Source organism: Canis aureus, chromosome 19 (genome assembly GCF_053574225.1).
Source record: "Canis aureus isolate CA01 chromosome 19, VMU_Caureus_v.1.0, whole genome shotgun sequence".
NCBI lineage: Eukaryota > Metazoa > Chordata > Mammalia > Carnivora > Canidae > Canis > Canis aureus.
Window position 1 is genome coordinate 7,117,250 of NC_135629.1, and position 12,628 is coordinate 7,129,877.

The following is a 12,628-nucleotide window of genomic DNA, read 5'->3' on the forward strand; positions in this document are numbered from 1 at the left end:
AAGAAATTATTAACCCCCCAAAAAAGAAATTGTGATACCCTTATCACTTTTAAAAATTAATTCCTTAGCCTCATCCAAACCTATGCATTGTCTGAATTTTTTTCTTTTTTGGAAAGTCTGACTCAAAATCTATATAAGGCTCTTATATTACAACTGATTGATACATCTGAAGTTGATTAATATTTGTTTCCCCACCATGATTTTCTTCCCTGTAATTCATTTATTGAAGCAACGGGTTTCTGTCCTATACAACTGCCTCCTGGTCTGCCCTCAGAACTGCTTGTGGATGGTCCAAGAAGGGCTTGTACCAAGTACTGTCTCACTCTATGTTACTCTACGAGTCTCACCTAGCACACTGCTTAGTTCAGCTCACCTTATTTTCACAGCCATATTTTCATGGAGAAGAAAGCCAGAGATAAATAGCTAAGAAGTATGGGATCTATTTCCATTCTGGTACAAAGGACTTATCTTGTAAGTCCTCACTACTTTTAAGCAGCACTGGCTTAATACATTCTTTGACCTTGTTTCCTGTAAATTGGTGCAACTATAGGCTTGATCAGATTCAGGCTCAATATTCTGGGCAGCCTACTTCATGGGTGGTACTGTGTGTTTCCAAGACAAAAAAAATGTTGTCTCTTTGTATGTTATCAACACCATTGGTGAACAATGCTTTATCAGAGGACTCAAGATGGTGACATTCTTATTATTCCTTCTTAGTTTATTAGCAGGAATCTATAAAGAGGAGTCCCTCACTATTCAGTTTACCCCGAGAACCAGTTCATGTTTACCAATTTCCAAAATGGTGATCCTCCACAGGTAAACCAGGAATTTCTTCTGGCATATATCAGCATGAACCAGGATAAATATCCCTTTCAGGGATATTATTACCAATGACTGGATTTTTATTTTTTTTATTTTTTTTTATTTTAAGGGAGAGAGAATCAGAGTTGGACACTTAACTGACTGAGCCGTCTGGGCGCCCCTATATTATTATTCTTATTGATGCTCAAATGTTTCCATCTTTGGCCTGCATATCTTCTTTTGAAATAAGCCTAGCAGTTTTTGATAAGCTCCTTTGCTTTCTGATATAGATGTTTCATGTGAAAATCTTGGCTCTCAACCATACCAACATAATTAATCATTTGTTTTTCACACAATATACATACCACAGTCTCAGAATAACAGTACCAATGGTAACACCTATAAAATAATGGCTGAAAGCAATGTGAAGATTATTTTGCCATTCTTCCTTTGAGTATAGGGCAGATTGCACTGATGGCCCCAATTCTTCAGGTCTTCCATCTGCCAAACACCTTGATGTTAGACCAGTTGGAATAATAGCAAACCCTGTAATCAGAGGCCTGAAAAGCAGTGGCACACTGGGGCTTGCTTGTGACCCTCCACCAAAACCATGAGAACATAACTGGGCTAGCCTGCCAAAGATAAAACACATGGTGCCCTCCCACCCCTCATCCCAGTTGATACACATGATGCCCCCCATCCCTCACCCCAGTTGATAAACATTGTGTCCCCTGCCCCTCATCCCAGCTGAGACCATCCTAGACCAGCCATTTGACAACCAGACAGTAGTGAGTCCAGTGAGTCCAGCTAGACCCATTATTGGACTAGTTCCATTAGAGCAGTCAGCTGATCTCCATAACCCAGATGGATGAGCACATCCAGCCAAGATCAGCAGACCTACCTAGCAAACTTGTGAACAATTTGGTTGCTGCTGAAAGCCACTGGTTGGTTAAACAACACTGCGCCAGGAGATAACTGACACAGTCTATTCTATTAGGATTGAATCTGAAGCCCACCTGGGTGGCTCAGTGGATGAGCATCTGCCTTTGGCTCAGGTCATGATCCCAGAGTCCTGGGGTCAAGTGCTGCTTTGGGCCCCCCCCAGAGAGTCTACTTCTTCCTCTCCCTCCGTCTCTGCCTCTGTGTGTCTCTCATGAATAAATAAAATCTTTAAAAAAATAAAAAGGACAGATTACCTCAATTTACCATGTTTACAGTCATTCAAAATAGTTTTCCTCTGTGGCTATACTGCCAACCTGATACGTAAGTTCCGTTTTTTAAATTACTTTTTAAAATTTAACTTTGTTTTGCAATCATGTAATATATTTACAAGGTTCCAAAGTCAAATCTATAAAGTCTTACCTCTTTCTCCATCCTGTTCCGCCCTCCCCCATAGGCATTAAAAAGAATCTATGGTTTATCCTAAAGTTTCAAAAATATATTTATATCCCCCCACCTTCAGATAAACCATGGCACACTACATAGATTCTGCCTTACTGTGCTTTCTTCGCTTAGAAATACATCCCAGTGATCCCTCATTCTTAGCTCAGCTCCATGGTACTTCATTATATGAATGCAGTACAGTTTAATCGACTAATCCTCTCCTAATGGACATTTGGGTTGTTTCCAGTCTTTTATTTATTTATTTATTTTTAATTTTTTAAAATTTATTTATGATAGTCACACACACAGAGAGAGAGAGAGAGGCAGAGACACAGGCAGAGGGAGAAGCAGGCTCCATGCACCGGGAGCCCGACGTGGGATTCGATCCCGGGTCTCCAGGATCGCGCCCTGGGCCAAAGGCAGGCGCCAAACCGCTGCGCCACCCAGGGATCCCCCTTTTCCAGTCTTTTAATATAAGAAACAGTGTTGCAATGAATAGCTATTCTTTTCATATTTTTGCCAGTGTATCTGAAAGATAAATTTCTAGAAATGGAACTGCTGGGTTGAAAGTAAATGCATGTACTGGGACAACTGAATATCCATGGACAAAACACTGAAGCTAGACCCCTACCTTATATCACATACAAAAATTAACTTAAAATGGATCAGAGATCTAAATTTAAGAGTTGAAACTGTAAAACTCTTAGAAGAAAACACAGGGGTAAATCTGTATCAGCTTGGATTTGGCAATGGCTTCCTAAATATGATACTAAAACCATAGATAACAAAAGAAAAAAATAGATAAACTGGACTTGATTAATATTAAAAACTTTTACCACTTCACACTAAGATGGCTATCATAAACAAATGAATAAATCCAAAATCAGAAACCAGCAAGTGGAGAAATTGGAAACTTTGTGCACTACTGGTAGGAATGTAACACGGGGCCGCCGGAGTTGTGGAAAACAGTTTGACATTTCCTAAAGAAATTAAAACAGAATTATCGTACGATCCAGCAAGTCCACTCGTAGGTAAATACCTAAGAGAAATGAAAATATACGTCCACACAATTACTTGTATATGAACGTTCACAGCAGCACTCTTCATAACAGCCCCAAAATGGGAACAACCCAAATGTCCATCGTTGGATGAATGGATAAAAAAAACATGGTATATCCATAAAACGGGATATTACTCAGGATGAAATTTGGATGCATGCCACAACACGGATGACCCTTGAAAACGTCCGAAGTGGAAGACACAAAAGGCTTCACAATGTATGATTCCACTTACATGAAATATCTAGAATGGGCAACCTTATAAGCACAGAAAACATATTAAAGTGACCAGGGGTTGGCGGGGGAGGAGGATTGATGGGGGAAAAAAAGCAAATCTATACATAATTTTGCTCGGCATTGCTAAATTCCCCTCTGTAACAGTTGTACCATCTGCATTCCCATCCGTATTAAATGGAGAGTATTTCTCTGGACCTCCCCAAGGAGACTACTGTCAAACTTTTGGATTCTTGCCAATCTGATTGCTAAAATAGTATCTTAGTGCAGTTTTAATTTGTATTTTTTTCTTACAAAAATCCTAAGGATGTTTTAGTCTGCTGGCATTGGTTATGCAATCACCATGAGACTTCCACAGACTAATACATGAAGGTAAAATATTTTTAAGTTAAATATGGCAAGTCAAGCAAGTAAGAACTACACACATTAGCTAATGTTTTATCAAATTCATTATTACGGTTATCTTTATAAATTCTAATTCTAGGGCAGCCCCAGTGGCTCAGTGGTTTAGCGCCGCCTTCAGCCCAGGGCGTGATCCTGGAGACCCGGGATCGAGTCCCACGTTGGGCTCCCTGCATGGAGCCTGCTTCTCCCTCTGCCTGTGTCTCTGCCTCTCTCTGTGTGTCTCTTATGAATAAACAAAATCTTTAAAAAAAATAAAAATAAATAAATTCTAATTCTAGAAATAAAAAATGTAAAACTTATTTGCATATGGTACCTTCTGCATGCATAGTACTCTGCTAGTCAACGTTCAACAACAGAAAAGCCTGAATAATACTTTTGATGACTCCAGAAATTAGATAGAACGTGTTTTCACCAAACATCAGAACCCTATTCTGGTTGCTAGTTTTAGGAGTAAAATCGTCATTGTGCATGTTACTTCAAGTCTAGAGAATTTTCCTATAACATTTTCAAGAATTTTCCTATGTAATCTGAAATGTAAGATCAAAGATGAAAGAATATAATTTGCCAAAAGGACAGAATGAGGTACAAGGTTACCTTTCCACTTAGCAACGAGCTTAGGATCTGAAATTGTGAAGTTTGGACGGCTTCTAGACAGGATACCTTTTCCAAAATAACCCTTCCAGGAAAAGAGAAAACAAAGTTAGTTCATGTTTAGTTGCCAATTTTTTAGCTGAGGGAAAACAACTATTTGAGTTAACAACAGATTTGTTCTATTTTTCATAGGTTTACATTTTCCCTCTGATTACTTAATGATTACTAACGAAGATCTTAGCATTCATCTCTGATTGTTTGAAGAGTTCTAGTAAGTTTTCAGTATACCTTAAGTGCCTTGTAACTAAGCTCAAGGCAATGGGACAGGTAGAGGCAGGGCCTTAGCCTAGACCCCCATCACCAGGATCAATGCCACATGCTGTATTCCACCTTGAGAAACTGGCTACAACATATATATTTTATATAAAGTGTCTAGAAAGGCACATTTTAGAGAGGAAGTGGATCAGCGGGTGACATGGGCTGGAAGTGGGAACAGGGATTAAGTGCAATGGTACTTGCATTCCCTGCTGGGAATCCCCCATACTGGACCATGATGGTGTTGCACAACTCTATGAATTTATTACAATCACTGAATTGCACATTTACAATGGGTGAATTTTATGACGCTAAATTATACATCAATAAAGCTATTTAAAAAATGCCCCAGTTGGAGCACTTGGCTGGCTCAGTTGATATAGCATGTGACTCTTGATCTCGAGGTTGTGAGTTCGAGCCCCATGCTGGGGGTAGAGATTACTTTAAAAAAAAAAAAAAAAAAAAAAAATATATATATATATATATATATATATATATATATAAAGTAATGAACTGGCTATGGACCAAAAAATAAAATAAAATAAAATAAAAAAAGCAAGCTATCAATCTCAACCTGAATCTATCATTGGTGGAAAACAGCAAAAACTGGAAATTGTCCTTATCTAAGAAGAGGTCGCCAAACAGATGAGAGCACAGATAACAAGTCAGAGTATATGCTGAAGCCTCATCTGTCCCTGAGCCAGAACAATATGCCATTCTGTGTTTATCTCTGGAGATGGAATGGGAGTGGGGAGTTTTTACCCATTACATTTCTGTAAATTGCTTGGCATATTTATGAATATGCATGGTTTCTGTAACTTAAAAACAAGAAAGGCCAATGCACTGATTGCAGTTTATTGTTGAAATGTGGGTTCATGGGTTGGGGAGCCTTCCTCATCAGTATATGGCTTCAGGGCACCTGATTCAAATTGTGTAGTTCCTCTCCTACATGGGATTGAATGGCAATAAAAGAATATGGGTCGATTATGGTCTGATTTTGGGAGTGAATGGGAGGAAACAAAAAGGATACCCTGGCTCAAGACTGTCAGGAAGTAGCCATGCCAAAGCCGCCAGTACTTACTTTCCCATAGAGCTGCTCCATATCTTCTGTGTTCCTCACAATTACATTGTTGTTTATCATCTCTGCTGTGAACACTTTGAAATCTTGCTTAGGCCCACAGTCTTGACCAAAAGGGATGGGCAGTGGAGACTCAAAACTCTCATATACTCTTCTTTTCCGCTTTGGGGCACGGAAAACTGCTTCTGCCATTTCTCAGGGGTAACTGTTTTTTAAAGAGTATAATAAGGAGAAAGAAACAGATAGCCAATCCATAACTATATTGATCAAAAACAGGGGTGCATTTATCTCTAGGCTCAGAAAATTTTGTGGTCTGTGGGAAAAATAAAATATTTAAAAGCAGTGAACTAGAAGAAAGAGTAATGAGAACATTTTGTACAAGCACTACTAATCCATCACCTAAAATATCTCAATTCTCACAACCATGCCCAAGAAGTCAGTGGCAATATTTCTAACTAGAGTGGACAAGACTGAGGCCTAGTGTCATGCCCAAAGTCATCATGCCATGCAAAAGTCTATGGACAGCAAGCACAATAGGATTCCTATTAGGATTACTCCCATTCTTTCACTCAAACAACAGGCATTTACTGAGTACCTACTAGGACCTTTTGATAATCAGAGATGCTGGGGATATAAAGATAAGGCCAAAAGAGACATTGTCCTCATAGAATTAAATCTATTCAGTATTTCCTTTTCCAAAAAAGGACTTTAATATATATTCTAAAGGTCATTCATCTTCCCATGTTTAAGGTAAATTAATAACAACAATGACAGAAACAGTTACCATTTCAGGTCTGTTATGTACCACCACATACTAGTGGTGAAGAGCAGGAACTCTAAAGCCAGAGTGCCAGGACTGGAATTAGTTTTACTATGTCCTGTGTGATGCTGGGCAAAAGCTGCTTAATCTCTCTATGCTTTGGTTTCCTTATCTACAAAATAAGGATAAAAACAGACTCTACCTTAGAGTTAAGACCCCCCATAAAGGGCCTAGAAGAGTACCTGGTACATAATGAGCATCATGTGTGTATTTGCTTTAATTATTATTATGGGGTGAGCACTACCAACTCTTGTTTACAGGTGAGGAAAATAGGTTCAAGTTAGAGAGACTTTGTAAAAGGCCCCTTGGGATGATCCCAGGTCTGCTGAATTCCAAAGCCTCCACTCTTCTCCCTGGGTTCTGCTGCAAGGCAGCATCTGACCCACTTTGTCTGAAGGCCCACTATTTCTCAAGGTTAGGAGCTAAAGGATTCTGGATAATTATGGGATTACTTAGTGTGCACTCAGCACCCTGAGGAAGTAAAGGAAGCCAAAGCCAGTACCTCTCCCTTCCAGGCCTTATATTCAATCTGAGGAGACAAAACAAGCACATAACACATACGAAAGCAAACTGAAGGTACCACAACAGGCTGCAATTCCATAATGGCTAAAGGAAGGAAATGAAGTTGAGTGCATTGTGCGATAAAGAAACAAAGCCCCAGCAGATACATCTAACTTAGGAAAACTCAACCACATGCAAGGGGGAGAAAATGTACACAGTGCAAGAGTCTGGGCCAGGCACTCCACTCTTCCAACAGACACCCCAGGATGAGAAGGGAGACTTGAATCTGCTGCTCCTTCGTCCCGGGTTCAATTTAAGCTGACAGCAGATCTGGTGTTTGAAGATACAGTGGAGCCATATTACACGTTTCATCTACATGGATCCAGAAAATGAAGTAAGACTGCTTATTAAAATGCCTCCTGCACTTAATACCAGCATCTATTGGGCAATGGATGTCACCAAGCCTGAAACAGCCAGTGACAATGGCCAAATCTGAGGAAGGTAAGTGGTTGTATGGGTTTATGACCATTAAAAAGAAATAAAATACCTTGCCTTGCCCATTGTGTGATACCTTTATCTGCCCTCTCAAAGAAACGGAGGAATTAGATGAGGACAAAGGAAAACACAGACCAAGGAAGAGTTATAGAAATTGATAAATCAAGTACAAAGATAACTATGAAAAAGAAGAATCAGCAAGTTGGAACCTTCATAGACTTGACTAAGTATGCTAAGCAGCAAAACACTAGAATTTAATTTTTAAGTAAGATCCCTCAAGGGAATTACATACTGAGCATGACTCATATATACATTATAAATATATACACACACACACTGCTGTAAAGCATTCCTAACAAAACCACGTATGTTGCACATTAACGAACAATTAAGAGATTTTCTTCCAAGAGCATTTTAGCTAAACTGTCATTTGCCAACTTATCCTTCAATCTAAGCCAATGATTGCATTTAGTATTCAACAGAAGAAACAGCAATTTATTCTAACACTTGATGCCGTGTCAGCTTTTTTGAGGCAGATGTTGCAATCTAGTGAAAAACTTTCTAGGCATTTCCAGGAACAAGTTGGACTTTTATGAGATTTTTCACTTTTATAACTTAACTTCTGGTTAGGATTTAACTTGTATATGCTACATTTGGAATTTTAAGAAAAGAGAAAATGTTAAATGGCTAACTTCAAGAACTTCCAATTAAATTATCTCAAACAAGTGACAATGAAGTTATATTTTAATTTGCCTAGTTTGGAATTTTCCCTCAGACTGATGCTATACTCTTAAAAATACCAAGAATGAGCTAGGACACTTGATGTCAAGAACTTTGTACTTCAACCTGTATGTGTGTGACAGAAAGGTTCCTGCCACAAAACATTGTTTTCCATTAAACCTCAAAGTCTGTGATCTGGTGTTACTTTTGCCCATGTGGCAGAACAGGCTTCAAGAATTTGGCTGATAGGTGGGGCAAGATGGCGGAAGAGTAGGGTCCCCAAGTCACCTGTCCCCACCAAATTACCAAGAATTTGGCTGATAGGCCTCCAATATATGCAAACCTGCCATCATTATCATGTGACCTTGCACAACCCACTTAAGCTCTCTGAGCCCTGTTTCTTCATCTTCAAATTGAACAGCACTGGAAAAGTCTGGAAGTCACTCAGATGTTAAATGCAAAATACCCATATAATTCCAGTCCTTGGTACAGATACAAGAAAACTGAAAACATGTTCATGCAAAAATCTGTACCTGAATGTTTACAGTAGTATGATTTATAATAGTTAAAAAAAGCAGTAACAAACCAAATGTCCATCAACAGATGAATGGATTAAAAAAATTGTGATGTATCCATATAGAATGGATTATCAGCAACAAAGGAAGTGTTGATATATGCTACAGTGTGTATGAAGCTTGAAAGCATTAAGTGAAAGCAGTCACAAAAGACCACATATTGTATAAGACCGTTAATATATGAAAAGTCCACAACAGCAAATCCATAGAGACACAAAGTAGATTAGTGACTGCCAGCTGCTGAATGAAGGGAGAAACGCGGAGTGACTGCTAATAGGTATGGATTTTTTTTTTTTTTTGAGGGTGATGAAAATGTTTTAAAACCAGAGTGCAGTGATGATGTGATGGCTGACCAACTCTGTGAATATACTAACATTACTGAATTGTACATTTTACAAGGGTGAGCTTTTTTTAGATTGATTTTATTCATTCATTCATTCATTCATGAGAGACACAGAGAGAGAGAAAAGCAGGGACATAAGCAGAGGGAGAAGCAGGCTCCATGCAGGAAGCCTGATGTGGGACTTGATCCCAGGACACTGGGATCATGCCCTGAGCCAAAGGCAGACTCTCAACCACTGAGCCACCCAGGGGTCCCCTACAAGGGTGAGTTTTATGTATGTGTAACGGTCTCTCAATAAAGCTGTTATTTTAAAAATTCAGTAGGACAAACCAAACGATCTTGTTTCATGGTTTTGTGAAGGAGTTGTCTTGTACTAAACTTGAAAGGCAAAGAGGGGAGAAAGGAATGAATTCACTATTCTCCATATCTGCAGTAGGCATTTACGACACGTTTCTTTAGTGCCATGATAGGAGAACAGCATAATGTCAAGGTATGGCATGAGTAAATTGAGAAGAGGTAATCATCATCCATGGGTACAACATGCTAGGCACTGACTGTGCTATATGGTACACAGATGGGTACTGGCATCCTCTTTCACAAACAAGGAAGAGAGGGCCAGTTATTTGCCCAAAGCTCCACTGTACAGAGACACAGCATTGCAAGAAGTCTGGCCTAAAAGACCACCCATGTCTGAAGCACACACACAGATGTGTAGGTATGACTGAGCCAGTTGTCAAGGGGTTTGGAACATGAAAGCTGGTTTAGACTTGGAGTTGATGCAGAGACTCTCAAGCAGGGAACACGACTGAAATAAGATTAATTAACCTGGGGTGGTATACAACAGTGGCTCTCAAGCTTGGCTGCCCTTAGAATCACCTGGGGGAAATCTCAAAACTCCTAACGCTCAGAACTTACCTGCAATTACATCAGAAATTCTGGGGTGGGACCCAGGTGATCTTAACATGTAGTCACACAGCTGTCAACTACTGGTGACAGAATAGCCGATTCAAACTCACTCCCAACAGCTCCCTAGGGGCCGAGTGCTATGCACCTGTAAAGGATGTAGCTTTTCCTTTCCCAAACGCTGGGGGCGGGGGCGGGGGCGGGGGGCGGCGGCATACTTGCCTCCAAATACAAGTAGCATTAGGTCCATTTACTTTACTATGAAAAATAGGGCTTGGGCAGCCGGGTGGCTCAGCGGTTTAGCGCCGCCTTCAGCCCAGGGCGTGATCCTGGAGACCCGGGATCGAGTCCCACGTCGGGCTTCCTGCGTGGAACCTGCTTCTCCCTCTGCCTGTGTCTCTCTCTCTCTCTCTCTGTGCCTCTCATGAATAAATACAATCTTAAAAAAGAAAAAAAAAAGGGCTTATGTTTCCCTTGAACACACAAGCTAACACCGTTCAGGTGCTCAGCAAACGTTTATTCCAAGCAAAACAAAAACGGGAGAGGGAACTCCATTTAGTTTTCCGACCCCCTGGAAGGACCTTGCCAAACAAACCTGGTTAACACCTCCTACTCAGTAAAGCTCACCTTCTCCCAATTAAAAAATGTTTGAAGCTCCAACCGTGTACCTCCTGGGCTATGGGAGGCAAGGATGAAAGGGACAAGGCGAACAATCCAGCCCCTGGGGAGTTTTCAAGTTAGGACGTGAGACTAAGCCACATAAACAAAACCTAAACCCCTTGAAGGCTGTTGTGAGGATGAAGGGGGTAACTGCGAAGGCGCCTCGTACCGGGCCTGCCGTGTGCAAGGTGTTGGCCAGACGGGGGCTGCGACCGCCACCCATGACCGCACGCAAGCCAGAGTGTGCAGGGCCCACCCAAGTGCCGACTCCCCGTCTTAATTCACCCCTCTGCAGACTTCCTCGAGGGCCCCCCGCCCCCCAGCAACCGCACCAGCGGCTGAGGCTCCCCTGGGGCAGAGAGGGTGTCCGATACACCTGGACGTCCCCGGCCCCCAGTACTGGACGTGGCCACGTCCAGTTCCTCAGAAAGAACGAAAAGCAGCACAAAGGGCTACAGGTGCTCGCAGAAGAGGGGGTTGATTCGGGCGCGACCAGGAAGCCTGGCTCCCCGCCCGGCCCACTCTGGGGTGGCTGTGCCACGCGGGGGAAGGCTACACGCCTTTCTCGCTTCCGGGGGGGGGTTCCGAGAAGGCGACGACTCTTCTCGCAGCAGAACCCCCACCTCGAGCCGCCGCCACGGCGCTCAGCGCCTCGGGACGCCGCGGGCAGCCCAGCCCGCGCCTTACCTTTCTCGGCCCCACGCGCTTGTCGTTACCTCGGCAACGCCGGCCGGAGGGCGGAGACCGCTGCCGTCAAGCAGTGCGGCCGCAAAGCCGGGCCGAATGCGCAGCCGCGGAGCCCGCGGGAGCGCCCGCCGGGTGTTTGCGGAGAGCGCCTGCGCAGGCCCTGGAGGCGCGTTTTCTGTTCCTCCATTTCACCCTTCTCCGCGTGTAAGCGAGTTCCCTTTCCTGTCCTCCCCTGGAATAGACAGATGCTGCTTTCGTTTAATCCCCACAGCGGCCTCGCAAGATTCGTTTAACATGTGACATCCTCAGTTATTGTCCGATGTCAGCTAGTTGGGAGGTGGTGGAAATGGGACTAGCCCAGGCACGGAGACCCCCGCGGTGGGGGTGGGGCAGGATGGGACCCGGAGGGCACCGGATCTCACTGAAGAGAGCGGGCGTGTGCGCGGCACTGACGGCGCCCTCGGCTTTCGCGGTGTGGATGCCTCGGCCGCAGCGCGCCCGGAACCTGCCCGCCAGCGCCCCCTCGCAGACGCCTGAGTAAAAGCCACTGTGCGCCCTGGCTGCCCCGCGGGGGTGAAGGACGACCGCCGGGAGTCAGGCTGCGTTGAAGTCCCCAGCCCCTGTCCCTGCCCTTTTTGAGCTTTGGTTTCCTCTGTGGAGAAGTGGGTCCTTAGAACTACGCCGGATGCGCAAAATAAAAGGGTGTGGGAAAGCGTTACAAGTTAATCCTGACCTGGTTATTCTAAAGGAGGTCTGCTAGGGGGTTCGATGTATACTTTTCCCATTACGAGTCCCAGGGTCCCCAGCACACATACCACACGTGCTGGGCAGGTGGGGAAGGTGGGTGACAGGGAAGGGTGGCAAATAATGCCAGAGAGATTCATGGGGCTTGATGGGATGGCTTTGAAATCTTTGAAATCCGAGCCTTTTTCAAATTTCTCTGGTCTCCAGGACTTCACGCACACTTGCCTTGGCCCGGGCCATCCTCCTCTCCTTGGTTTGCAGCAGTAATTCCTGCCCCCCGCCCCTGGGCCTCAGCTCATATAGCTCTTCCTTCAA

General features: G+C 43.1%; 1 protein-coding gene across 6 annotated transcripts in view; it reads right to left on the reverse strand.

Moving 5' to 3' along the window:
- Nucleotides 1-11,726, reverse strand: part of TSEN2 (tRNA splicing endonuclease subunit 2) — a 59,261-nt gene extending 47,535 nt beyond the window's left edge. For 3 of the 6 annotated variants that reach the window (XR_013357398.1, XR_013357399.1, XR_013357400.1), the window contains exons 1-4: nucleotides 11,570-11,693; nucleotides 10,445-10,661; nucleotides 5,869-6,070; nucleotides 4,476-4,557 (exon numbers count right to left, since the gene is read on the reverse strand). Coding sequence is in view for 3 of the 6 variants with exons in the window: in XM_077857773.1 (XP_077713899.1) it covers nucleotides 4,476-4,557; nucleotides 5,869-6,057 (271 nt within the window). In the remaining 3 variants the exon portion in view is untranslated. Of the gene's footprint in view, nucleotides 1-4,475; nucleotides 4,558-5,868; nucleotides 6,071-10,234; nucleotides 10,389-10,444; nucleotides 10,662-11,569 lie in introns of those variants that run through there. The other 3 variants (XM_077857773.1, XM_077857774.1, XM_077857775.1) reach the window with 3 other exon arrangements.
- Nucleotides 11,727-12,628: the final 902 nt, after the last annotated feature.